General features: G+C 42.4%; 1 protein-coding gene across 14 annotated transcripts in view; it reads right to left on the reverse strand.

The window, feature by feature from the left end:
- Positions 1-8022: 8022 nt before the first annotated feature.
- CAMK2B (calcium/calmodulin dependent protein kinase II beta) overlaps positions 8023-27763 on the reverse strand; it is a 385126-nt gene continuing 365385 nt past the window's right edge. For all 14 annotated transcript variants that reach the window (XM_033948504.1, XM_033948506.1, XM_033948501.1 and 11 more), the window contains 4 exons: positions 21762-21837; positions 19871-19965; positions 19419-19653; positions 8023-13241 (listed from right to left, as the gene is read on the reverse strand). In XM_033948504.1, coding sequence (XP_033804395.1) covers positions 19421-19653; positions 19871-19965; positions 21762-21837 — 404 coding nt within the window. In that variant the 3' untranslated portion in view covers positions 8023-13241; positions 19419-19420. The remainder of the gene's footprint in view (positions 13242-19418; positions 19654-19870; positions 19966-21761; positions 21838-27763) is intronic.

Genomic DNA, 27763 nt, shown 5'->3' on the forward strand with positions numbered 1-27763 from the left:
TGAGGTCGAGCTTTGAGATCTCTGAATTTCTTCATAAATATGCCGCATATTAAGCGCAAAGGCACGGTCCGAACGGGTCCCTTACCTTCGGGCACATCTACGCCGATGCGCCAGACGCTCCTCGACTTCCCAGCTAGATCTCCTTCTGAAATCGGAGTGTGGAGGGCCGTGGCGTCGCCTTCTCGGGACTTGGTTGGCACGCCGGAGCCAGAAGTTTCTCTCTCCCCTCCTGACCTCTCTACTCCTCCGTGTCCTGCGACGGAGATGCCTGGGCTTGAAGGAACCCCTGATACCCTGGAGGTTGCAGGAGTTTTCCTTCACGAGGGAAGTGCAGCCGGACTCGATACCGCAGTGGAAAACAAACAACTAGGAGCTGAAGTTTTTGCTTCAACTCCCTCGGAGGTCTCCCTTGTGGATGTCTGGAGACTGCTCCAGAAAATGGATGGGACAATTCGGAAGTCTACAGAAGAAACTACTAACTTGGTAGGCACAGTTAACTCTCTAGTTAAAACAGTAGATGATATTAAAAAAGACATGGATCAGAAGTTTCTCCAAGTTAATGAGGATATTACATTTTTAAAAGCTGTTAATGAAACTTTACTAAAAGACAAATTAATGATACATAAAAAGATAGAACAACTGGAAAACTATAATAGGAGACTAAATTTAAGACTATTGAATTTCCCCAAAATACTGGATATATCACCGGTTGAAATGTTTAGAAATTTTCTTACACAGAATTTAAACTTCACACCTGAAATGTTTCCGCCATTAAATAAGATTTACTACTTACCAACTTCTTCTAAAAAAAAAAAAGGTGTTGAAGAAAATGTAACGGAGCCTCATAATCAAGCTCAAATGGACTTAGGCAATATTTCAGATATTTTGGAATCACCGTTGGTGCATATTGAGGAGAGGGCAATTCTGCTTGTCTCGTTTGTGTTTCAACAAGACTTAAATGCGACAATGAAACTGTACTTCAGGAATGCACAGAATCCTTTCATGGGTCAACGGGTTTGGATTTCTCCGGATGTCAACAAAGAAACCCAAGAGAGGAGGAAACTTTTCCTAAATATGAGACAAGAAGTAAAGGATTTGGGGGCAAATTTCCAACTGGCATATCCATGTAATTGCCTCATTAAATACCTTGGAGTGAAGTATACTTTCCTTGTTCCAGACCATTTACGGTCATTTCTGGACTTAAAGAAGATCAACAAGGGTTAGATTTGGTCAATAAGTCTGTAGAGGAGAATACCCGTTAATGCCTATTTTGCTATAATGATTGTTTGTCGGATTTATAAGTCCTTATTTGCTTTGGGCCACCACACTGCATTTTATTTTAAGTTGGGGTCTAAGAAGAAGTTATGAATGTTTTGTTTCATTAATACTATATTACCTTGTATTTTGTTTCCTTTCGTTTTGCTTAAACAAGTGTTGGTGCTTGCTTTATATTTTTTAAAACTTATAAATAAATTTAAAAAAAAAAAGGAAGAAAGAAAGAATACTCAGACAGTGTCCTAAAGGAATTGCCTATTTTTTATTAGTCTTACATCCAGTTTTATACATGGGTCAGTGGTATTAGCAGATGACGTGAGTACAAACCATATCTGGTGACAGGATACATAAACTTCAAAGAAATAATCAACACAAGAAAGGGGGGTAGAGTGGGTAAACAGCATATGTGCTTCATTGTCTAAATCTAAAGCTTCCTTTATCTCTCTCAACCAGCATAGCTGTGAGGGGTCGAACCTCCATTGTCCCAAGCAGCTAACTTCATTAATAAAATAAAATTAACTTGTCTCAGAACATTAAAGCAGAATCAACACAAATTGGGTCTGTGTTTGTGTTTCCCAGCACAGAGAAAACTTATAAGGTATATGTATGTCCCTTCACTATTAATATTCAGTCCCGCCCCCAATCTTGTCCTAGCCCCAACCCAATCCCACCCTAGCCCCGCCTCCAATTTCTTCCATTTATTTTTCATGTACACACGATATCTTAATATTTCATAATGGTAACCATAAAATTAAAAAAAAACACAAAGCACCCTATACGCAGAGAAAATGTTATTTATTTATATTTGGGGGATTTTCAACCATGTCACCTCAGTAACTATAGAAAAATAGACAAATATAGTGCAAAATATAGACAACAGATATAAATTCTCAAAACTGACACATTTTTATCACTAAATGGAAAATAAAATAATTTTTCCTATGTCAGCATAGCTATTGCTAGCATTCTTAGTTGGCATTACTAATGTCAGCGAAGGCCTATGGGAAATTATATCAATCTGACTCTGGATGCAGAATTCTGTGCTCCTGCACAGAATTCACATACATTAATCATTCAGCCAGACTGGATTGTTTATCAAGAAGATAGGTTGCTTGAATGGGACAAAGAAGCCAGAGACTAATCCCATCTACCATGCCTGCAATTATCACACTCTCCTTATCAATTAAATTAACCATTGTTTCAAACAGTTTACAAATTCTAAACAGAAAGATACTGGGAGTTACAATAGTTTCTATACACAGAATAAGATTCCAAGCTATAAAAGCCTCCTTTCTGCAACACATCTGCAGCTCTAGCTCTCTCTCTTTCTCTGTCTATCCTTCTCTTTATCTATGGAATACGAAGCTTGGACCATCACCCCATCCCCCTTTTTCTCTCTCTCTGCCTCTCCTTATAACTTCAGGCTTCTATGTCTCTCTTTTCCTCTGAACTCTGTAAGGCAGGGAAACTGCGTTGCTCTCTCATTAATTGTAATGCTTAATTGTAATGCTTATAAATATTGCTTTTCTGTAAGCCTATTTCTATAATATATTCTTTATGCAATCACCTCTGGCTGTGCCTTTTTGATACTACTTCCTGGTGAATCATCTGTGAGGGAACTGAACCTGGGACCTGGCGTTTGTAAGGGCGCCTCTCAAGTGACCCCACCAACCATATATTGTGGGGGCCACTAACAAACCTTACATCCTACCTTTACTGTCTGGTGATTTCATTAGTCTCTGGTTGCGTTTCCTTCTGACTGTGCATCCTATCTTTCATTTCTTTCTGCACTCAGGCCCAACAATTGTCCCTATTCCCTCCCTCCTTCCTTCCTATATCCTTAGTGCCCTCAGTGCCTTCCTATGTCCTTAGTGTCCCCAGCGCCTCCTTCCTATGTCCTTAGTGCCCCCACTGCCTCCTTCCTATGTCCTTAGTGCCCCCAGATCCAGTGTCAGTTCTCCTTTGTACCTTTGTTCCAGGTCTCCCTCTCTCCCTCCTCTGTCATGATCTTGCCTCTCTCTGCTCTTCCTCAGGGGCTCTCCCCCTCTGTTTGCACCTCCCAAAGTCCTGCTTCTGCCTCCTGTCTTTCCCCTTTGGTCCAGGCCTTTATCTCTCTAGTCTTTCTTCTACTTACAACCCCCCTTCTCTACCGTTTTCTCTCCTTCCTTCATCCTTCCTTCCTATGTCCCCTCACTGCCTTCTAGCCTTTGTCCCAGCCCCTCCCAAAAAGCCTGCCGGCCTGCCTCCCCCAAAGCCAGCCTCCCCCAAAGCCAATCTGCCTGTCTCCCCCAAAGTCAGACAGTCTGCCTGCCTACCTCCTCCAGAGCCAGCCAGCATGCCTGCCTATCTCCCCCAGAGCCTGCCTGCCTGTCTTCCCCAAAGTCAGCCAGTCTGCCTGCCTACCTCCCCCAGAGCCAGCCAGCCTGCCTGCCTATCTCCCCCAGAGCCTGCCTGCCTCCCCCAAAGTCAGCCAGCCTGCCTGCCTACCTCCCCCAGAGCCTGCTTGCCTGCCTCCCCCAAAGCCTGCCTACCTACCTCCCTCCCTCCCCCAGAGCCAGCCAGCCAGCCTTCATACCTATTTCCTTTCTCCCCCCCCCCCCATGGAAAACAAAAGCCTCCCTCCAGGCCCAATTTAGGTCCACCGCTGCTGCTCCTATGCTGCCACTACTGGCACCTGGAAGCCTTCTTCCCGACGTGAATTCTGACATCGGAGAGGACGTTCTGGGCCAGCCAGGCAGAAATTGGCTTGCCTGGAACATTCTCTCCGACGTCAGAATTGACGTCGGGAAGAAGGCTTCCAGGTGCCAGAAGTGGCAGCGGTGGACCTAAATCGGTGGACCTAAATCGGGCCTGGAGGGAGGCTTTTTTTTTTTTTTTGGTGCGGCAGGGGAGGGACAGGAAGTGATCACCTGTCCCGTTGTCCCCGAGCACAGCTTTGGGATGCTGACCCTGAAAATGGGACATTTTGGCGTCCCGAAGCTGTGTGTGGGGACAACGGGACAGGGGATCCGAAAACGGGACTGTCCCGTTCAAAATGGGACGTATGGTCACCTTATCCTGATCTCATGTGGATTCTTATGGATATCTGGGAGTCTCCTGAGGGTCCTTTGAAATGTGCTTGTGCCATGGCGTGGCTTTATCCCATGGTGGATGCCTTTAATAAGTACTTTGCTTTTCCTAAAGTGGATTCCTCGGTGGCGCAGGTCACCAAGCGCACTTCTCTTCCCGGTGATGGAGAAGTGATCTTGAAAGATATTCAGGAAAGACGTGTGGATTTTGTCCTCAAGCATCTGTATTTTAGACATTTTAAGCAATAAAATCTTAAGTTCTTGATATTAAGTAAGTAAACATTGTCCTCTAAAGATTTGTAATGTTTAGAGATTACTTAGCTGCGATGCTCCCATGTTGATTCGGCAGGCAGCAAAAGATTTTTCAAGTTCTCCTGTGCTGGGCTTTAACAAACCCAGCGACTGACGTATGCAGAGCGAAGCAAGTTCCCACGCTGATTTGGCAGGCAGGCAGCAAAAGATGTTTCAAGTTCTCCCATATGCAGAGAGGAGCAAGCTCCCATGCTGATTTGGCAGGCAGGCAGGCAGCAAGATTTACTTAGTATAGTGTTGGAGAGGAGGGGAAGACCATAGCAGAGAGAGTGCATGGGTCAATAGCTTGAAGATTCATGAATGTATTGGTGAGGATCGTCATGTCTTGGAGGGGGGGGGGGGTGGAGGTAGTTGAGGGAGGAACTGATATGCATTGTGAAGATTATGGACAAGCTTCCCTCCCTGGTCTTTTGCACATCACCTCCACTGTGTAACTAAGGCCCAGACATTCCAATGGTCAGGTGGATTTTTAAAAAACTTAAATAATGTGAAACATGAATACACTATAATAAGTTAAAGAGATATTTCACCTAATGGGCTGATGATCAATCATCTAAACTAATGCATCATTATGATACACTGAATTCTGAAGAGAAAATGATTTTTAAACAATTTTTCTGTAATACAAGCATTGATTTTTATCTAATATTAGATTTAAGAAATTGTTTTCATTGACTTTTTCATACAGCAAACAAATGGAACAATGTACCCCTTATATAGGGTTCCCAGATATCCGGGAAAACCCAGACATGCCCTCTTTTTAGAAGACTGTCCAGGTGCCTGGAGGAATTTACAAAACCTTTCAGTTTGTCTGGGTTTTGGAAGCCCCGGGCTTGGGGTTGCTGGATGTCCTCTGTACATGCGTGGCCAATAGCACTATGATACCACACACATGTGCGTGATGTCATTACGCCAATGTCCGTGCATGCACAGAGGACATCCAGATATGGCCCCAAGCTTGGGGAAGGAGACACACGATTCATGTGGGGGTGAGGCCAGGTGTCTTCTTTTTTTAAAAGAGGAAATCTGATAACCCTACCCCTATATATTAGATCCAGTGGTGTAGTTAGGGAGGATGGTCTGCCCTGGGCACAGTCTTGGTAGGGGCGCCGGCACCCGTCCTCCTCTCCCCCTCCCCCCCCCACCGCTCCTTCCTGACACACCTTGCTGCCTGTGTGCACCCGCCTCTTCCCTTGTACATCTTTAATTTTCCCTGCATGAACAGCATTATGAACTTGCTGGCCGCGTCAGTATTGCCTCTCTCTGACGTCACTTCCAGGCCCTGCGCTAGAAAGTGATGTCAGAGGGATAGCCGACATGATGCAGGCAGCAAGTGATGTTGCTCGCACCTGGAAAATTATAAAGGTGTGGGGAAAGGGAAGGGGGGCAAGTGCGTGGTAGGGGGGTCAGGGAGTGGAGCTGGAGAAGAGGGCAAGAGAAGGGCACCACTCACCCTCGCTACGCTACTGATTAGATCAGAACAAAATCATCAGCACTTTTGAAAACAGCTAAAAATTATCTTTTTGGGAGATATAGTGGTTAGTTTGAGATGTGAATCTTGTTTAATTGGCTCTGTACATTTTTTTCTCATGAATTATGCAATTTTTCGTTTGTTTTAATTTTTAAACTCAAAAATGGGTTTTCTTCCTTTTAAAGGGATACAACATAATACTTTTCAGTGGTGCAACAGCATTATGCTTTCAAGAAAGCTAGGGAAAACTGCATTGAGGGACAATGACTAAAAGCCAAACTTCAGCAAGCTTTAAGAAGTCTCATAAAACCTTGGTGGCTGTAGGCATTACTGCAACACTTGCTAATAAAGCAGAGAAAGGGGGTCTGAGTGTTAACTAATGTACTGCTTTTTGCAAGATGGAAAAGTTAAAGTAAAGCCTGACATGATCTAGTAATGGAGATGGTAAAGGTGTGCTTGCTACAGATATGGAGGGTGAGGATACAATGCAAGGCCCGGGGGCCAATGGCAGCCCTCCATCTTTATGATTTTTCTTCTGCTACTTTCTGATTCTTACATAAACTTAGGACAGAAAGGGCAATGTGGATGAGGGGGAAAAGCCACTTGCTTAAGGCATTTCCCAGTAGATGAAGAGAATGCATTTGGAAATTCATACCTCCTTGAGGATACCCCCCAGTGAAAAGATCGAAAGTGGGCTGATGGGGATGGATGTCATTGATACACACTAGCCGGCACTGTCATGGATCTATATAGGGAATTATTTGGTGACTCTCTTACAGCTCATTAGACTCTGAAATGAAAAAATTAGTGATGACCACTGCTATAAGGGATTTTGGGTGAATTTCAGCTATTTGGTTAGATGGCCCATTTAGGATCTTAGGTGTAATCATTTACTATGATACTGTGTTACTCTCCAGTAGCATTTCAAGATGCCACCTTCTAGGTCTGGAGCAAACAGATCCATTTAGGAATAAATATTCTGCATAGTTTGGCCATTGCTGGCATTGTCCCTAGATATTCAATGTCTGGGCATATGCCGCTAACACTTCTGCAGTTAAGTGCAATATTCAGTACTTAATCGCATAAAGTGAACCTCATAACGAGAGGTCTGTGCTTTATGCAGTCTTATTTGTGCAATTAAGCACTGATTGTCAGTCAATACTAACCATAACTGCGTTAAGTGCAGATTCCATCACCAGACTGTTCACAAATTACCCAGTTTCGACTTAGCTGCTAACTATGGATATTCAACAACACTAACCAGTTAAGTGCCACTGAGTATCTTCTTCTACTTATCATTTCTATAGCGTTACCAGGCGTATGCAGTGCAGTACACAAAAGCTTACAATCTACTTAAGACAGTCAAATTGGTCAAAAAGGAGCATCTACAGTTCTAAGGTGGGGGAATTACAGAAGGAATGATAAGAGAGGTATGGGTGCTTAGCAGGTGGGTTGAATATCTGCAGTTAGTCCCCGCACTAGTGATTAAAATGGCTAGGAGCCTCTCTCAGCTGTTTAAATTGCCTTAAATATTGATCCTTTAGTTTTTTGGTTCTGAATGTGATATGACATCTTTATACCATTTGAGACATCACTTGCAGCACCTATGAGATTCTCCAGAAGGGCTCTGAAACCAAATCGCTGACAGCAGTAGAATTGCTCTGTGATGTAATCAAGCATTGTTAAAAGTAACCTTTCCATTGGTTAGTGCCAGAGCAATTATGTAAATAAGTTTCTTTTCTAAATGATATTGGTCAATGTAGGCCTATTAAAAGTCAGTTTTGCAATGTTCCGAAGTCTTTTTCTTCTCCCAAACCCTAAAAACCAAAAACAAATAAAACAACGATAACAAAGACTTTTATATTTAATGAAATGAGAAATAATCCAGAGTCAGTGTGCCTTTTCTCCTTTTTTTTAATTCATTTGCAGTATCCCGAGACAAAACGAAAGATGAAACTTTTTTATTTTGTACACTTACAAGGCTTGGAAAAGAAAAAAAAACTGTGACAGAAAAAGGAAAGAGGAAGAGAAAATAAGAGGGCTGGAAATCAAGATCTGACAGCATTCATATAACAAATAGGATGTTTTCATGTTTTTCTTATATATATATATATTTACTTTTATATATATATATATATTTTTTTTTATTATTATTATTATTATTTTTAAATTTATATTTTTTCTTTCTAGGCCATGCAAAAATAAACAGGAAAATAAACCCTTCAAAACAAGAAAAATCAAACAAAATAATCCCCTCCTTTCCCATTCACCAGAAACTTGCTGATTTCCAGGATAATAACTGCAGCCAAGTCACGAATCGGAGGCCATCTGAAATGGTATGTCTATAACAATCTCTCAAGATAGGGAATCCAATTCACATTCTTTTATAACGTGCCTCCAGTTATAAAAAATACATCACCTCTTCTAAAGAGATTATTTTAATAAACGTTACCTGCTTTACCCTAGAAGTGCCCAACAAGCACTTGGAAGAGTTACTTGGCTTGGCTTGTGGCACTTTTTTTCATAATTAATACTTCTTTTACAGATGCATTTTCTGTTTCTGCTGTTATTTTTCATAACAGCCTGAGAGGATGGACTATCTGAATGCTACCCTTCTCTCCTAACCTGCCCCTCCCCCTAGCAACCTTCTTCTACTCTCAGAGATCCTTCCAAACAAAATATGTAGGAAAACAAGTTCTTAAAGAGAAAGAAGGGTCACCAGATTGGTGTAGGAAACTGGCTGCTCAAAGGATCCTCCCATTCCCTTTCAGCAAGGTCTGTACCTCCTTTGCCGCCCCCCTCCTCTCCAGAAGTCAGTCTGTAATCTAGGAAAAAGTCCTGGGAAAAGTAGACTGTACAGCTACCTTCTAAAGATTCAGAATATTTCCTGCTCACAGTATGCATTTGTGCTTGTGTGTGTGCCAGGAGGGTGGGTAACAGGCCCCTTTGTTGTCATCTGTAATGAGCAACCTTCAATTATCTCTAATGGACAAAGGATGGTTCAAAGGGAACTTCACGTTAGCCATTGAGGTAGGGTAGCTCTTTTACATGGGCTGTGTGGCACATATGCTACATGTGTGCATCCTACCCACAGCAAATACTTCAGGCATATGTTCCCTGCACAGCAAACACCAGACAAGTATCTGCATGTAAAACACATGCTCCAGACATGCCATTTGTGCTGTCTCAAACATTGTAAGGTATACTGTACATCTCTGGTTAGTGTTCCAGCATGACTAGCTTCACTACAACCACCACTATGGGACTTCCTCAATGAGTCCTTTTGAAACCCCTTCTTTCTAAAAAGCAGAGCTGAAGGCGCTTGCATCTGAAATGCCACCAAGGCAGAAAATGCTGCTGCGCACGAGCACATGTGTTTAGCATGTACAACAGGTCTATCTGTGACTTCTCTGATACAAGTGTAGTAAGACATACTGTAGCAACAGGCTATCACTTTGCAGCTCTTCATGTGGCACTGATAAGCACCATGACTATGCATCTCCTGATAACCCAAAACTGCAGAAAGGCTCCCCACCAAGTTGTTACTCTGTCTTCCATTACCCCCTAAAATCTTGTTTTGTGCCTCTTTTCATTTTAGGCAAATTCTGGGATTGCCTCAGCTTCTCTCTACCCAGCTAGTTAAACAGTAGTATGAGCTCTCTCACCTCATTTTCAGCCAATATAAACTCATATTATATAACACGAGAGAGCTGGGACTATGGCATGGAAAACTTAATGAAGTACACTGGCAGACCATATTTTAATTAATTGTCAAATTGTGTCAAACTATTTTATTCTGAAAAAACATGGGTCCCAAAGAATTGGCTGGATTCCTTAGCCAGAAGTGTAGAACATTGTGCATCATTAACATTTCCAGGATTCTATATGGGCTGTGATCCCCTTTATTGGAACAAGAAAAGAATGAAGGCAGGATCATGTATGTTTGAGACTACAGGAGTCCCTCTTCTTCACAAATAACAGCAGGGATCTAAGTGGCCTCTAAAGCTCATGCAGTAAAAGGGATTGCAGTCCACAGAGAGACCAGGCCCAATACAGTTGCTAATACTGTAAAGCTACTTAACTTTCACAAACTTCAGGGCATCTCATTGCTCTGCTTCTCCTGCCCCACCCTCCTCCCCCTCACCTTTTGATAGTCATCAGAAGGAATACACTGAGGACACCTTGTTTAGAAGACAGAATGGGGTATGATACAGGCTTGAATATCACCACTTCCCCAGCTCAGAAGCATGTTGGATGGTTGGAACCAAGGAAGCGGTTTATAAATATTTTATTCCATCATCCTTGATATTGGTAGTTTGGCTATTTCTCTCCCACATACACATCCCAAGGTACACCCTTCTCCCAGAAATTTTTTCACAAACTTTTTAACAAGGCCCATCCCAGGATAGGCAGCCGGTAGGCGTTCATTACATCAGCCAGTAACTGCATATAAGAAATCTTCTTCCGTTTCTAGCTACTAAATTAGACTTATGATCCACTGAAAGACTATCCCAGATCTCCTGCCACTGGAGGTGGGATGGACATCACACACTGATATACCATTAAAGACCTGCTGTGGCTGAGGAGATAGCTTCTACATATTTCTCATGAAAATCTCTCTTCATTCAAAATGAATTAAGGCTATGCCTGTTTTTCCCTATTTGTCAACTGTTATGTAAAGTGCATTTTGTATTTCTTACAGGATGAGAGACATGTAAGGTTACCAGAGGACTCCACTTCAGCTTGGTTAGGTTAAGTTAGTCCTGGTTTTGACCCATAGAGATACAATTCTGATGGCCATAAGAGAAGTACTACAACTCCATCTTCCCAATGGGCTAAAACCAGGGCTAGTTCACCTATCTTAGATGACATGCTGTGGAAATCTCTGATAACCCTAGGAACATATGCTGTGAAACCTCAGGCTCAAGTGACTACTGGGGAAATCAGAATTCCCTGACATCGGCAAGGCTCCCACAGCTACCTCTGTGCCATGTCTCAATGTTGAAGACTGCTTTTTCAAAATCCAAAATTAAAACAAACATTAAAAGAATCAGGCAAGCACTATATGCTCTGATAATCATTCAGAACAGGCATGGTCCAGTTCTGTTGAGTAATTCCCCATTCAAGCGTTCTAAAACTCATAGAAAATAAAATAACTTTAATTTTGTGGTGAGTGCTAAGACAAATGGGTTGCAGCCAACCTTTTGGCATAGTTTGGGATGTGTGATCATCTTCATACAAAGAGGACCAGCAGTGATGCAACTAATTTTACAGCAGGTCAGTCTGAGATTAGAACCCAGCCCAAGTTTCTTGACTCCCCTCCAAATGTATTCTTGCCCTTGACCAGCTCAAGGTAAGATCAAGAGCATAAGAAGCAGGAAAACCAGGACAGAGTACCCTGGGATGCAAGTCAGAAACCTTGGCCCAAGTCCTGTACCTCAGGATAATATGAGAGTTCAGCTGAGACAAGGTTTCTAAATAAAGCCAGAAGAGGATTGCCCAAACCAGGTCAAGCCTGACATATTAAGTTCTAGTTTTGACCCCGAATACCTTTAGGAACTTGTGGGCTCACTTTTCCAAGAGAAACTGGAACTATGGGGGAAATTCTATAAGAGGTGCCTAAAGTTAGGCATCTAAATAAATAGGCACATAACTTAGGCCCCCTTTTACAAAGGCAACTATCACAGTGGGCCGTGGTAATCGCTTCAACGCCCAAAATGATTCAGTGGGCTTCTGAGTGTTTGCCATGTAGCAGCCTTTCTATAAGGAGGGGGGGGGTTAATTAGTAAATTGGCTTCAATAATGAGTTTGAATAAGCTCATAATTGAAAAAATAATTGGGAAAAAGGCACCTGTCTTCTTAGGCACAATTCTACAATAGATAGATGCCTTTTGCTTGGTGCCTAACACCAAAGTAGGTGCGTTTAGGGGTGGAAAAAGACTTAGGCACTGCTAGGTGTGGCTCTCTAAAGGACTTAGGCGCCTATAATGTAGGCCTTTAAAACCCTGGCATATATTACAGGTGCCTAAGTTTTAAGTTAGGTACCACTAAGTGTGATTCTGTAATGGGTACCTAAGTGTGAATGGCATGCAATAGACGCCTAACTCTAGGTGTCCAAAGATGTAAAGAAGCAAAACCAGAACCAAGTCAGCCTCTCAGGGTTGACTCAAGTCAACTACCTAATGCAAGCTGACCCAGTCTGTTTACTCCCCAAGACCTGGACTTATAGTTCTGCTTTCCTAAGAAACATCAGACAACCATGCTGTGCATGCTGAAGAACAAAAATGGACAGGACTGATTCAGCTTGCCCTGGGCAACACTGGGCCATCAGTGACCTCATCAGCCCCAGCCAATAGAAAAGTCCTTTTACAACCACAGTTAGGGAGGAAAGAGATGACAAAATTCAAATAAAAAGTAGAAGAAAATGAAAATATAAAATAAGATATAAAAATGATCCATAACTACCTCTGCTGGTAAAACAGCTAACAAACTTGAAAGCATTACAGAATGACTACAGACAGCTGAACCAGTTCAGATACCCATGCTTTGGCTAAAGAAATATAAATGTTATTTATGCAGGTTTGAGGGTTTTTTAAAATATTTTTTTTAATCTAGCAAAACTAAAACCATCAACAAATAAGGATAGAACAGAGGAAGCCGGACCATTTTGGAAAAAAAAAAAAAGCAACATTTTTTTGATTTGTTAAAAGTTTGTTTTTGTTTCATTTCAACATCTCAAAAAAGTTGTCGGACGAAAACACACAAATGGTGCCATCTGCAGCAGGGTTTCATTTTTGTGTTTTTTTTAAATTTATCCCTCCTGAAGCCCCTCCCCGCCCCCCCCCCCCCCATATATGCAAGCGAGAATATTTTTTTAAAGGTTTTGTCTTATAAAAAGGGGGGGCTATGGGGGAGGGGAAAGTCACAGCTTGTCTTCTTTCCACTGTTTGAAGTTCTCCCGAAAACACAGGCACTGGAAAATGAAGGGGAGGGGGAGGGACACAAGCATGCGGACACGTGCTTGTCAAAGGCCGCTTCTCCTGGGTAGCGGGCCTGGCTCAAATTGCTGGCGCCTCTCCAACCGGGATGAAGCCAGAACAAAGTTGTTGACATTCCTGCAAACAAAGAGGAAACTAATAAGTGGCACTAGCCTGAGTATATATTGTTTTCCTTTCGCACTTTTCATACAGGCTAGGTCCTAACATATTTAAACAAGACAATATCATAAATAAAGATCCAGCCACCTCTCAGTGGATGGGTCACCATTAAACATTTATTTATTTTTATAAGATGTATAGACTGCTTCTCTGAATATTACCCATCTGAAATGGTTCCTGAACACAATTTAAAAGAAATAAAACAGATAGATGGGACGCCACCTACACCTTCACAGCAGAGTAACAAACACATTGTTCACTTACTACAATTTCTGCCAAGTCAACCTGAAGAGGCAGGACCCTTGCCCCATTGCATGCGGGGAGATGTAGTTCTTCGGGACAACAGATCTACAAACCCATAAAGGCACTATAGTGGTTTTGGTTTGATATATAGTTACATTTTTGGTTTGCAAATCTGAGTCACCCCAGCACTATAAGGCAGGCAGGGCAAGGAAAGATGAGCACTCTCCCCCCACCTCCGAATTTACAATCTACTAAAATAAATATTATAATATTGTATACTTTAAAGATATATTTGTGAACAAGGCTGCCCTGTGAACTTCTAAAAGCTAAGTTACTCAGCATTTCATATTCTGCTCTTTTAACTGGTTTTCAGCATTATATCTGCTTAATTTCTCTTCTCCCTGTTTCTTACTAAAAAATATAAAAAAAAACACAAAAAAATAAACCCTTCTCTTTCCTCTGTTAAATCTTATTTCCTCTTCATAGGAAAAAGGGTAAGACTTTGTTAACTCTAATTAAATCCTGGTGCCTGTGGCTCAGGGTGACTAAAGTAGGGAAAATCCTGTTATAAATCCTGTGTTTTAGGGTAGCACTGATAGAACCTGCATTTTTGTTTAAAATACTGTGTTTTAGATGGTATAGAGCCTATATTTCTGTCTTACTAGTATTCAGCCATTGTTTTCTGCTGATTAGGTGGAGAAGGAAGGGGCTCTGTTTTACTTCTAAGGCTAATTGTATTATCTTTGGGACAGTGCTGTGAACAAGGCTGCCCTGTGAACTTCTAAAAGCTAAGTTACTCAGCATTTCATATTCTGCTCTTTTAACTGGTTTTCAGCATTATATCTGCTTAATTTCTCTTCTCCTCCCTGTTTCTTACTAAAAAAAAATATTAAAAAACACAAAAAATAAACCCTTCTCTTTCCTCTGTTAAATCTTATTTCCTCTTTCCCTTTCCCTTCACAGGAATAAGAGTAAGACTTATAGTCCCACCAACCCCAGGGACCACTATTCATATATAGAGACCCATATAATCAGGACTACTCAAATCAAGTCACTTCACAACCAATCAAGATGACCTTTATTCTATGCAATCACTGTGGTGCTTTAATTCCAAGACATACTATTTGGAGGCTTAAGGCTTGCCCCATCTGTCTTCAACTTGCCAGTATTAAGGAGGAGCTCGGCAAACTTAATCAGGAATTGAATACAATTAAAGCAGCTTCCATCACTCCACAAAATCATACCAACTTACCACCTCTACCTCAAAGAATAAAACAGCCCAGGAATAAATGGGTCACAGTAGGCTCAGGAAGACTGCGACATGTAACACAGAAACATCCACCTTCACTAATATTACCTCTACAGAATTCCTTCGCTCCACTAGTGCACTGCGATACTCAGGAAAACAGAAGGGAGGTGGGACTGGAACCAATGAAGGTAACTCAAGAGAACAAGAGCACCCTAAGTACAAATAAAAAAGCCAAAAACAGAAAACTATTACTGTTGGGGGATTCCATCATCAGAGGCATTAACATTGGAACACAGGGCGAGGAGACCAAAATAGTGAAATGTCTTCCAGGATCCTCAGCTACCAGGAGTTCCAGACAAATACTGACTATAATTAAGGAAGAAACTAAGGATTTTAACACTGATGTTGTTATCCATCTGGGAACAAATGACCTGGCCAACAACTCCACACTTGCAGCACAGAAAGCTTTTCGGGAGCTTGGTGAGGGCGTGAAACCTTTTGTAAAGACTTTAGCTTTTTCTGAAATACTGCCTGCATATGGAAAGGGAGAGCAAAGAGTGAAAAACACAGAGGACTTTAATAGATGGCTCAGAGCCTGGTGTCATCAAGAAGGCTTCAGGTACATAGGAGGATGGGGAAATACATGGAAGGACAAGAAGCTATATTGCACTGATGGGCTACATATTACTACAGCAGGAAAAAGAAACCTTGCAGAGAAATTTAGACAATATTTTTCTAGGCATTTAAACTAGAAGGTGGGGGTGGTGTATGTACGAAGGACAATTATAGAGACCACCCCCAGCAAAAGAAAAGATGTGATAGTAGTAAAGGCTGCAACATAAGCAATATCAGCAACTCATTTCTTAGTATTGCAACGGAAAGTGAAACGACACAAAAATCCATACGAAAAAGGAGATTATCGCTGAAAAATAGCTGGAAAGCGATGACCACAAATGCTCGCAGTCTAAGCAACAAAGTTCATGATCTGCAAGCCCTGATATTAGAGGCAGATCTAGATATTGTTGCTATCACAGAGACATGGTTCAGTGAATCACATGGATGGGATGCAAACATACCGGGATATAATCTTTTTAGGAAGGACAGAGATAGTCATAAAGGTGGAGGAGTAGCTCTCTATGTAAAGATCAGTATCCAAGCGACCGAAATGCAAGGGACCTGGGGAGAGGAAGAAGCGATATGGATTGCTCTGAAAAGAGAAGATGGAACTTCTATCTACGTGGGTGTAATCTACAGACCTCCGACTCAATCGCAGCAAATTGATAAGGATCTGATTGTGGATATCCAAAAGTTTGGAAGGAAAGAGGAGGTTCTGCTGTTGGGAGATTTCAACCTGCCGGATGCAGACTGGAATGTTCCGTCTGCGGAATCGGAAAGAAGTAGGGAGATTGTGGATGCCTTTCAAGAGGCTCTGCTCAGACAAATGGTGACGGAACCCACAAGGGAAAAAGCGATATTGGATCTGGTCCTCACAAATGGAGAGAGTATCTCTAATGTTCGAGTGGGTGCTCACCTGGGTAGTAGTGATCATCAAACGGTTTGGTTTGATATAACGGCTAAAGTGGAGAGCGGCCGCACGATACTTAAAGTCCTAGATTTCAAACGTACGGACTTTAATGCAATGGGAAAGTACCTGAAGAAAGAGCTGTTAGGATGGGAGGACATAAGAGAAGTGGAAAGACAGTGGTCTAAGCTGAAAGGAGCGATAAAAATGGCTACGGACCTTTATGTGAAGAAAATCAATAAAAACAAGAGAAAAAGGAAGCCGATATGGTTCTCCAACCTAGTGGCTGAGAAAATAAAGGCAAAAGAGTTGGCGTTCATGAAATATAAAAAAACCCAAGAAGAGGAGAGCAGAAAGGACTACAGGGTGAAACTGAAAGAAGCCAAGAGAGAGATACGTTTGGCGAAGGCACAGGTGGAAGAACAAATGGCTAAAAATGTAAAAAAGGGAGATAAAAATTTTTTCAGATATATTAGTGAAAGGAGGAAGATAAAAAATGGAATTGCTAGGCTAAAAGATGCTGGGAACAAATATGTGAAGAGTGATGAGGAGAAAGCAAATGTGCTAAACAAATACTTCTGTTCTGTGTTCACAGAAGAAAATCCTGGAGAAGGACCGAGATTGTCTGGCAAAGTTACACGAGAAAATGGAGTAAATTCTGCGCCGTTCACGGAGGAGGGTGTTTATGAGCAACTTGAAAAACTGAAGGTGGACAAAGCGATGGGACCAGACGGGATCCATCCCAGGATACTAAGGGAGCTCAGAGAGGTTCTGGCGAGTCCTATTAAAGACTTGTTCAACAAATCTCTGGAGACGGGAGTGATTCCTGGGGATTGGAGGAGAGCGGATGTGGTCCCTATTCATAAAAGTGGTCACAGGGATGAAGCAGGAAACTACAGGCCAGTGAGCCTCACTTCAGTTGTTGGAAAAATAATGGAAGTGTTGCTAAAAGAAAGGATAGTGTACTTCCTTGAATCTAATGGGTTACAGGATCCGAGGCAACATGGCTTTACAAAAGGTAAATCGTGCCAAACGAACCTGATTGAATTTTTTGATTGGGTGACCAGAGAGCTGGATCGAGGACATATGCTAGATGTAATTTACTTGGATTTCAGCAAAGCCTTTGATACAGTTCCTCATAGGAGGCTGTTGAACAAACTTGAAGGGCTGAAGTTAGGACCCAAAGTGGTGAACTGGGTCAGAAACTGGCTGTCGGACAGACGCCAGAGGGTGGTGGTTAATGGAAGTCGCTCGAAGAAACGAAAGGTGACTAGTGGAGTCCCTCAGGGTTCGGTGCTGGGGCCAATCCTGTTCAATATGTATGTGAGTGACATTGCTGAAGGGTTAGAAGGAAAAGTGTGCCTTTTTGCAGATGATACCAAGATTTGTAACAGAGTAGACACCGAAGAGGGAGTGGAAAATATGAAAAAGGATCTGCAAAAGTTAGAGGAATGGTCTAATGCCTGGCAACTAAAATTCAATGCAAAGAAATGTAGAGTAATGCATTTGGGGATTAATAATAGGAAGGAACCGTATATGCTGGGAGGAGAGAAGCTGATATGCACGGACGGGGAGAGGGACCTTGGGGTGATAGTGTCCGAAGATCTAAAGGTGAAAAAACAGTGTGACAAGGCAGTGGCTGCTGCCAGAAGGATGCTGGGCTGTATAAAGAGAGGCGTAGTCAGTAGAAGGAAGAAGGTGTTGATGCCCCTGTACAGGTCATTGGTGAGGCCCCACTTGGAGTATTGTGTTCAGTTTTGGAGACCGTATCTGGCGAAAGACGTAAGAAGACTTGAGGCGGTCCAGAGGAGGGCGACGAAAATGATAGGAGGCTTGCGCCAGAAGACGTATGAGGAGAGACTGGAAACCCTGAATATGTATACCCTAGAGGAAAAGAGAGACAGGGGAGATATGATTCAGATGTTCAAATACTTGAAGGGTATTAACGTAGAACAAAATCTTTTCCAGAGAAAGGAAAATGGTAAAACCAGAGGACATAATTTGAGGTTGAGGGGTGGTAGATTCAGGGGCAATGTTAGGAAATTCTACTTTACGGAGAGGGTAGTGGATGCCTGGAATGCACTCCCGAGAGAGGTGGTGGAGAGTAAAACTGTGACTGAGTTCAAAGAAGCGTGGGATGAACACAGAAGATTTAGAATCAGAAAATAATATTAAATATTGAACTAGGCCAGTTACTGGGCAGACTTGCACGGTCTGTGTCTGTGTATGGCCATTTGGTGGAGAATGGGCAGGGGAGGGCTTCAATGGCTGGGAGGGTGTAGATGGGCTGGAGTAAGTCTTAACAGAGATTTTGGCAGTTGGAACCCAAGCACAGTACCGGGTAAAGCTTTGGATTCTTGCCCAGAAATAGCTAAGAAGAAAAATTAAAAAAAAAAAAAAAAATTTAAATTGAATCAGGTTGGGCAGACTGGATGGACCATTCGGGTCTTTATCTGCCATCATCTACTATGTTACTATGTTACTATGAGCACCCAAATACATGCCTGACAGCCAGAGAGTTCTAAGACCAATACCTAGATGGCAAACAAAGCCCTTCTGAACTTTAAGCTCAACCTGCTACTACCATACCTGACAAATGGTGGGTCTACCACAAGCCCCTCTTCTCCACCACAGAGAAAAAGACAAATTTTGACCTTCTTTCTAAAGGACAAGAGGCTATGTTCTTGAATTTAAAAGGGAAGACTGTTCCATGGTTGCAGTTCCAACTACTGAGAAAAACTTAGTCTGTAACTGAGATTGTCGTGGAAACTTTACTGAAGGTATCTTCAAGAAAAGGCTCTTACTAGAATTCAGGGCCCTTGTTGGATAATACCATTTCAATTCACCCATCAAGAAAAGAGAGGGGAAGACAGGTGTAACATTTAAAAAAAATTGTCTGGACAGTAAGCAAAGGTTCCAAAGGGATAGCACAGTTTTGTGACACAAGTCGGAAGAAGATAAACTGACCTTCCACAAGTAAGAGAGCGTGGCACAGTCAATGACCTCAGGGCTGTAGAATGGTTCCATGCAGAGCAGAGACACATCAGGGTTGCAAGATGGTACTTTACAAAGAAAACAGCCACCCATTATTTGTTGGTTTTGATTCTGGTACCAGCCTCACCTTCATTGGAGTGGTGCCACTGGTGCTCCTGAGCAGTGGAAATGTACATTCTGCCACTTGCCATCTCGGCGGTGCCAGACCCGTGTCTCTTCAGACTGGCTGGTCCGTGGGCGTCCCTGGGCATCGATATACTGTGTCAGACGAATGTAGGCAATACAGGCTGCATCCTCACCTACCACATGCACGTGTGGATTCAGGATAGTAGTGTGAATGGGCTTGTTGTTCTTAGATAGTACTAGGACAGAAAGAAATATGAGTAAGGTAAACTCTAATACCCAAAGAGGACAGAACAAGTGAGACAGTTATAAAGAATAGACGTTTTTTTTTTCCAAAACACAGATATTACCACTATGAATTTTCACTATGCTGCTCTAATCAGACATATCACAGTCTGCAAAGAACCCAACTCTAACAGAGGACAAAGAGACAAGAGAAAACTTTCCAGTACTCACAATTCTCAAAGTAGAACCTGTGGAAGTCCATTCCCTCCACCAGATTCCCCAGGGCTTCAGGTTCAAAGGAAGTCAAGCCTGGGTCACATATTTTTCTATAGGAGGGAAGACAAGCCAGAGAATTCAGTGAAGTGATATCAGCATAATATTTCATACACACACACAACCTTAAAGACAGCGGAGGCAAAATTCATCCTCATGCACAGTGGCACCAGCAATATATTTCTTCACCCACTAACTAGACAGGCATTAACTAGACAGCACAGCCTTTCATATCCCCAGCCTCAGATGCTCCAGCACTGGAGTCCTTCACCCCCTACCTTAACCTGAAAAGTACCAGCGGCACAATGCTACAGTACATGGGAGAGATCTTAGGCATCTGAGCCAATCAGGGACTCCCTTAGGCTCCCTCTGTATCCTTAAGGCTCCCCCCTCCTTGTGTACGGGATACAGAGGGAGCCTAAGGGAGTCCCTGATTGGCTCAGATGCCTAAGACCCCTCCCAAGGGGCTTGAGGCATCTGAGCCAATCAGGGCTTTAGGCTCCTCCCCATTCATCAGATGATGCACCAGGGAGGGGCCTAAGGCCCCCCTCACAGACAGCGGCCATCAGAGGAGCGGGAAAGACTAACTGAGCACCCCGGGATACAGAGGGAGCCAATCAGGGACTTCCTTAGGCTTCCCCTTGTATCCAGGATACAGAGGGAGCCTAAAGAAGTCCCTAATTGGCTCAGATGCCTCAAGCCTCTCAGCCAATCAGGGCCTTAGGCCCCTCTCCATGTATCACATGATGCACTGGGGAGGGGCCTAAGGCCCAGAATTGTCTATGCGGCCACGGAACAGGAAGTACTGAGCAACCCTCCTGCTCCCAACTAAAGGTACGGGGGAGTGGGTGTTGGGGGGCCTTCAGTGGCAGGAGGAAGTAGGCATCCTTCCTGCCATTTTGTGTTGGGGTTTGAGTTGGGGGGTGAGTCGGGATGGCAAGAGGGAGTGGGCATCACTCCTGCCATTTTGCCACAGGGGTGGGCCATTTTAGGTTCGGGTAGGGGGACACGTTTGTTGGAGGTCTTTGGGGAGGGCAGTCGGTGGCGGTGGGGCACTTTTTATTCATTTTTTTTAATGAGACAGATATTTTGCGTGTGCAATACACACAAAATATCTGTGCTATTGGAAAAAAATGAAAAAAACAAACACCCAAACAGGCAATCGGGTTTTAGGATCTGTAAAACCCGATGCTAAATAGCCAAGTGATGTCTGTGCATCAGTCGCTTGGCTATTTTGCCTGGAGTTTTACTAATTTACATGGGTTGGATCGGAAAACACGTGGTGGGCAGTTTTGTGCATCGAAGAATATGATCCAATCCATCCAGTTTAGCGACGATCGTTACAGGATCGGCGAGTTTAGTGAATCTGGCCCTTTATTCTGTATGACTCATAGCTGTTATTGCTGAAAAGAGGTGCTTCCACCAAGTACTGTGTCAAAAGGTGTGAAGACTTAATTAACTAAGGGCTTCATTTACAAAGCTGCAGTAGCGATGCATCGAAGCCCACCGCAGCAGAATCGATACTGTGGCTTCGTAAAAGGAAGCTTCCAGTATCTTATCTTAAATATTTCTATAACTGGTTTTTTTCACCCTGTATAGATAATTGAAACAAACTCCCATTTTAATGCATTTTGAATTGTATATTTTAGACAGCAAAATGTGAAAAAGATAGATGGAAGCAAAGACTTCTGTACGGTACTATATCTTGCATCTTGTCACATAAGCACTCTAATGTATTTTCTATAGTTATTATATCTCCCCCCATATCCCTTGCATCTCTCCATTCTGTATGTTTTAATCACCTACTATGCACAGGGTCACACTCCTTACAAAGAAAGTCAAGACTTACGCATAGGCCTCAAAATCTCCATTATTCACTGCCTCGATCAGTTGTTCTGTAATTTTAATAATCTCCTGCTTCCGAGCTGGAGAGAAAGAGAGAGAAGATGTCACGTCAAGAAGAGAAAGAGAAAGATTTGAACCTGGGGAAGTGTGTATGGCTGCTGCAGGAGCCTATGAGTGACGACAGAACACTGTTTATCCTTTCCCCAAATTCTCCTCTTTTCAGTAAGCAATTGCTTATCAAATGTTACTCTTGAAATGTGCAATATATTTGCTTTTACTCACCAGTTCCCTGTGACCATCTTAACCAATTCTCAGAAATTTGGAGGAGGAAAAGGCAGGTAAGAGGGAAAAGGATCATTGAATATGAAGGCTACACATTACAAATAGTGTTGTTCATTTTAACAATTACTAAGTTGTGCTCCCTAATTTTCCAGCTAACTTGGCTAAGGTGGGAACATGAGACAAGGGGCAGTGTCACCTGTGATGTAATTCTGTTGTAATCCACAGGAATAAACAAGAGAAAATGGGAAGGGAGAAGAAATAAAAAGCAAATATAAACTAGGAAAGAGAGGAGGGAGCAGAGTTCCCTCTTATGTGAAAGAGTGAGATACAGTATTCCTCAGGTGAGTATGTGGTGACAAAGGAACTACTGATATTAGGAATTCCATGATTCCCTCCTGTGGGGGAAGAAATTGAGAGATTCTTTACTCCTACTGCAGTCAGGGTTTTTTTTCTTCCAACAAGCAGTGACAGAAAAAAACCATGTGTAAGACAAGATCAAGGACTGCTTCTTGTTTCTGTTCTTATGACAGATTTTCTTCTTTGATTCAATTAGAAACCACAATTTGAAGCTTCAAGAAGAAAAAAAAATTAATGAACTTAAAAAATTAATGGATGAACACAATTTCAGATTTTGAATTGCTACCATAAAAGGCAAAAAAAAAAAAAAGCTTTAAATGTCTGATAAACAATTTTATCCAACTTGGCAAAAAAAAATTTGAGGGGCTTGGGTTTTTGGAGGGACATTCCAAGCAACTTTCAATTCTTTGACTAGCATATGCCAATTTTCAAATCTATTCACACAGATGTAAGTCCATTGGTAGTTTTACCCAGAGGTTTGGTTCCAGTTTTCAAAATGAACGTAGAACCTGATCAGGGAAAAAGTGACTTCAAATATCTGCACCATTATATTTTCCCTTAGAAATACAATAATGCCTTTCTACGCTGTCTCCCTTATTCAGCTTAAACATATCCTGGGCCTGCCTACTTTTTACTCAGGTAAAAGAATGCACAATATTGATTTCCAGGAATCCTTTTATCCAGGTAAGGCATGGGTAATTTTCAGCCAATTTACCCAGATAAATGGTATCTGAAAATCTTCCTTTGTGAGCACATTTTCAGCTTGTAACATTTAGAAGCCGGTTAGAATTTATAGGGACAATTTCAAATCACCCAATTTTGGGCTAATTTTATACCTATGGATAAAACATGCACACTTTCCCCTGTGTGGGTACCAGTGAATTTTCAAAATGAAACTACACATCTTTTTGTTTTAAAAATTAGCACAGAGAATTTGTGCATATATTGGAATTCCTGCATTTTGGCATGCACAAATTTACCAAATTAATTTCCGTGCATGCAAACATGTGATAAAGTACGGTATATGCATACATACTAAGGGCTCCTTTTATCAAGGCGCGCTAAGGGGGTTAGCGCGTCTGACATTTCATCCCGCGCTAACCCCCGCGGCAGCCTAAAATCCTAATGCCTCGTCAATAGAGGCGTTAGGTACTAGCGCGGCAGGCGATTTAACACACGGTATTCCGTGCGTTAAACCACTACCGCACCTTTGTAAAAGGACCCCTAAAACTCTGCCCTTGGGGATGCCTTCACTCAGTCCTGGCCAACATGAGGGCAATTCTATAAAAGGGTACTTGTTTGGAGCCTGTTTTATAAAGAAAACTAAGTGCCGAATTTTCTTTATTGAATACTAGCGTAACAGCTCAAAAACGTGCCTATAAAGTTGGTGAAAATGTTCATGCCTAGGTTATTTTATAATTTACGGATGTAATTATGCTCCATGCCAAGTGAATACCCACTCATACAGCATGCACCATAGTATTTAGGCACAATTGTACAGTATATCACTTAGCCAGAAAATAATCATTACTGTACACATGCTCTTGCTGCCTAAATCTATGCTCATTCAGGCTAAAATATACATCCATTAAGTCACAAATTGGAGGGCAATTTTATAGACGTTTACTTCTGCATATAAACACTGTTTTGTCTACATAAATAATTTTTAAACTTGCCCTTTTAAGGATGAAACCACTGGGTACTTTTTACCCATGGACTTTGTTCCCAAATCTCAAAGCGGAAGTATGTGTGTAATTTGATTTTGAAATTTGTCATTGAAACAGATTTTTATGTGGATATAGTTTTGGTGACAAAATAGGTTCTCTATAATTGACAATGCAATTTGTGCATGTATTTTTCCTCTTCTGACCACATCATGTCCCAGAACACCTTTTCTTCAATGTAGGTTGATCTTAGACAAGCTACTGACAGCCGCACATTATGAGGCATGACACACTCTTATAAGGTTAAATCCACTTAGGAATAAGTGAAGGATGTGGAATCCACTAGAAAACTTGTTCGAATTCTCTGATACAGCTAGCCTAGTCTTGTTAGGGCAAAAAGAAACAAAGCGGGTAAACTGTATGGTCCTTAGTCTGTTCTAGGTAAAAAGCAACAGCTATCTTGCAATTTTAATATGAAAAATACTTTCATTTTTGTTAGCAAGGGACCTCAGAAGAAATGCTGGTAGGACAACTGACTGTTTAAGGTGGAAATCTGACACCAATCTGTTTAGAAAGTTTGGGTGAGTGCAGGGCACCTCTGTATTATGTTGAAACCTGGTTTAAGGTGGAAAAGTTACTAAGGCTTGACTATTAGGTCAATTATTATTTTACTTTTACTTAGGCACTGGAAGGCAACTAATATATTCTATAAAGGAAAGTAGACATCTACTTTTCTTTCTAATTAATTACTAGCATAACCAGGTATATACATGCCTAAGTTAAATATGCACACATTTACAAAATAGTGTATAGGCAGATTTTTGGCATTTACAGGTGTATGTGCACACACATACATGCACATATGCCAGTATTCTAATCATTTACATGTATATTCAGCACATAAATCTTGGCACACACTTTGTATACATAGAAACCACTATGCAGTTAAATGAATTTTACAACTTTCCAGTTCAGATGTTTCAACCCATAGGAGGACAGAGGCTCAAACGTGGTTTTTAAAGCCACACTGAGGTCCCATGATATAGTGAAAGGTTAGATGAGCGGCATCAAATGAAACACAAGAATACAAGTTTCGAGGAAGTGACATCACTCTACCAAATGGCACGGTAATTTTTGAGCTCCAATGGGGCTTGAACGCAAAAGCGATAAAAATACTTCCTGTGAGCGGATTTGCTCACACTTTTGGACGATTTAGTGGTCTCAGTGTATGGCGAGTCGCAGGAAGCTGGAGAAGTTTCATTTTAGCGAAACAGCAAGTGGAAAATGGTTGTGAGATTGCCAGCATCGCCTCCAATGAAATCCAATATGTCGCAGAAATCAGAGCAACCACAGTGCTCATCAACCGCGGCCCTGACTTTAGACAGGGACCCGTCTTTGAAACAGACTTTGGAAACCTGGTTCCAGGACTTGAAAGCGGAAATGAAGGGAGTCCAGGAGGATGTTATAACCGCGAAGGCGGAGCTCCAAACTGAAGTTGTGGAATTAAGTGGTTGGGTCAAGGCCTCTGAGCAGCATGTATCTCAATTGGCCGTGGTGGTGGAAGAGACTAAAACGGCAGTGGCACACCAAGTGAAGGAGCTAGCTGAATTGCAGGCACAAGTTGAAGACCTGGAAAACAGGTCACAAAGATGTAACCTGAGTTTTAAAGGCATCCCCAAAACTGATCACCACAAAGATTGCAAGCAGGTGGTGCAGGACTTTTGCAGTCAGCTACTGGGACCTGCATCCATCCTTGTTTTGCGGGCTGGCTGGCCGGGAACCCTAAAGACATTATTGCTTGTTTTGGGGATTACCTGCTCAAAGAGAAGATCTTACAGGCGGCTTGGCGTAACCCGGAATTTCAATGGAACGGGATTACAGTGGGTGTTTACCAAGACCTGGCCCTGGAAACTTTGCAGAAGCATCGGGCTTTTCATGAAGTGACTCAACTCCTTTGGGCAGAGCGCCATCGGTATTGGTGGCTGTTCCCATTCGGCATATGGATGATGGTGAATGGCAAGTCTCGCAGGGTGGATGCCATGGGTGATCGGGGGTAATTGGGAGGGAGGGGGAGACCAGAAGGAACAGAATAGACTTAGGATCGGGTCCTGGAATGTTAATGGGTTGAACAGTCCGGGGAAGAGAAGTATAGTATTTCGGGAATTAAAGACAATGCACTGGGATATATGCCTGCTACAGGAGATGCACCTGCGGCCCAAAGATGAAGAAGCACTGTTGCATAATCCAGTTTTTGAACACCTTTGGACACACCAGGGATGGGATACAAACAAACAAAAAAAAAGGGAGGGATTGCTATTTTGGTGAGACGGGGCCTAGATTTAGAAATTGATCAAGTTTATAGGGACCCTCATGGGAGATGTCTGGCATTGAAGGGGACATTACAGGGGCAGAGAGTGACGGTGGTGAATATTTATGGGTCCAACATAGCTCAGGCAGAATTTTACCGCATTCTGCAGGATGCTCTGTTAATGTTCGTACAGGGGGGCGGAATATTTGGGGGGAGATTTTAATGTGGTCACTGATGGAGGCTGGATCATTCCAAGGGGGGACGGAGTTTTCTTCGGGCAAACACTAGAGCATTTGGGTCTTTTTGCAGACTTTGGGATTAGTAACCTGCTGGAGACTTTTGCATGGGACCCAGCAAAACTACACATACTACTTACATGCCCAACAGACTTATACGAGGATAGACCGGTTGTGGGCCTAAAGGAATCAATGGGGTATGATTCAATTGGCTGATATTGGGGGTATACAAATTTCAGATCATGCCCCGGTATTGGTGGACTGTCCGGGGCTGGTACCGGGTGAGGGAACCCGTTATTGGAGACTTAATGAATCACTGCTAACAGTGCTAGAGGAAGAGGAAGAGATTAAACAAATTATTGTCAAATATTTGGAGATTAATGGTACAGGAGAGGTGTCCGATGGTATTTTATGGGATGCGTTAAAGTCTGTGCTGTGGGACGTATTCATTAAATGGGAGGCATACTTTAAAAAGAACAGAGCCCGAACCTCGTTGAGTTTGAGGGAAAGACTGATTTCTTTAGAATGGGATCACAAGCGCTCCCAGGATCCTCGGCTAATGGAATAGTTACGTATAGTTTGGAGTGAGCTGCATCAGCTCCAAATGGAAGAGTATGATCATGTGCGAGAAAGATTTCAATTGCATCTTTATGAGCATAGTAGCAAATCTAGTGCTCATCTGGCTCGGTATATTAAAAGCAAACAAGCTAGAGGGTCTATCACTAAAGTTCGAGATGGGATGAGGAATCTGCAGGTTACGGATATTGACATAGGAAAATTCTTTCTTGGTTACTATCATCAATTGTATAGCGCAGAAAGGGGAAGTGCAGTGGGAGCGGTGGAATGATTCTTGGAAGGGTTGCCTATCTCAGAACTCTCACCTTCAGATCAGGCGTTACTTAACAAGCAGGTTACACTGGGAGAGGTTCTGGGAGTTATTCAGACAGCTAAGAATGGGAAATCCCAGGGTCTGGACAGGTATACCAGCAAATTTTATAAGAAATTCAGAGAACAAGTGGGACCCCTGCTGGTACGAGTAGTGAATGGTGTACAGACGGGCAGTTTCTTGCTGGGAACTATGGGGGGAGGAGGGAATTACAATTCTCCTGAAACCGGACAGAGATCCATTAAATTGTGGGTCGTATCGACCCATCTGTCT

This window comes from Geotrypetes seraphini, chromosome 6, assembly GCF_902459505.1.
Source record: "Geotrypetes seraphini chromosome 6, aGeoSer1.1, whole genome shotgun sequence".
NCBI classification, from domain to species: Eukaryota; Metazoa; Chordata; class Amphibia; order Gymnophiona; family Dermophiidae; genus Geotrypetes; species Geotrypetes seraphini.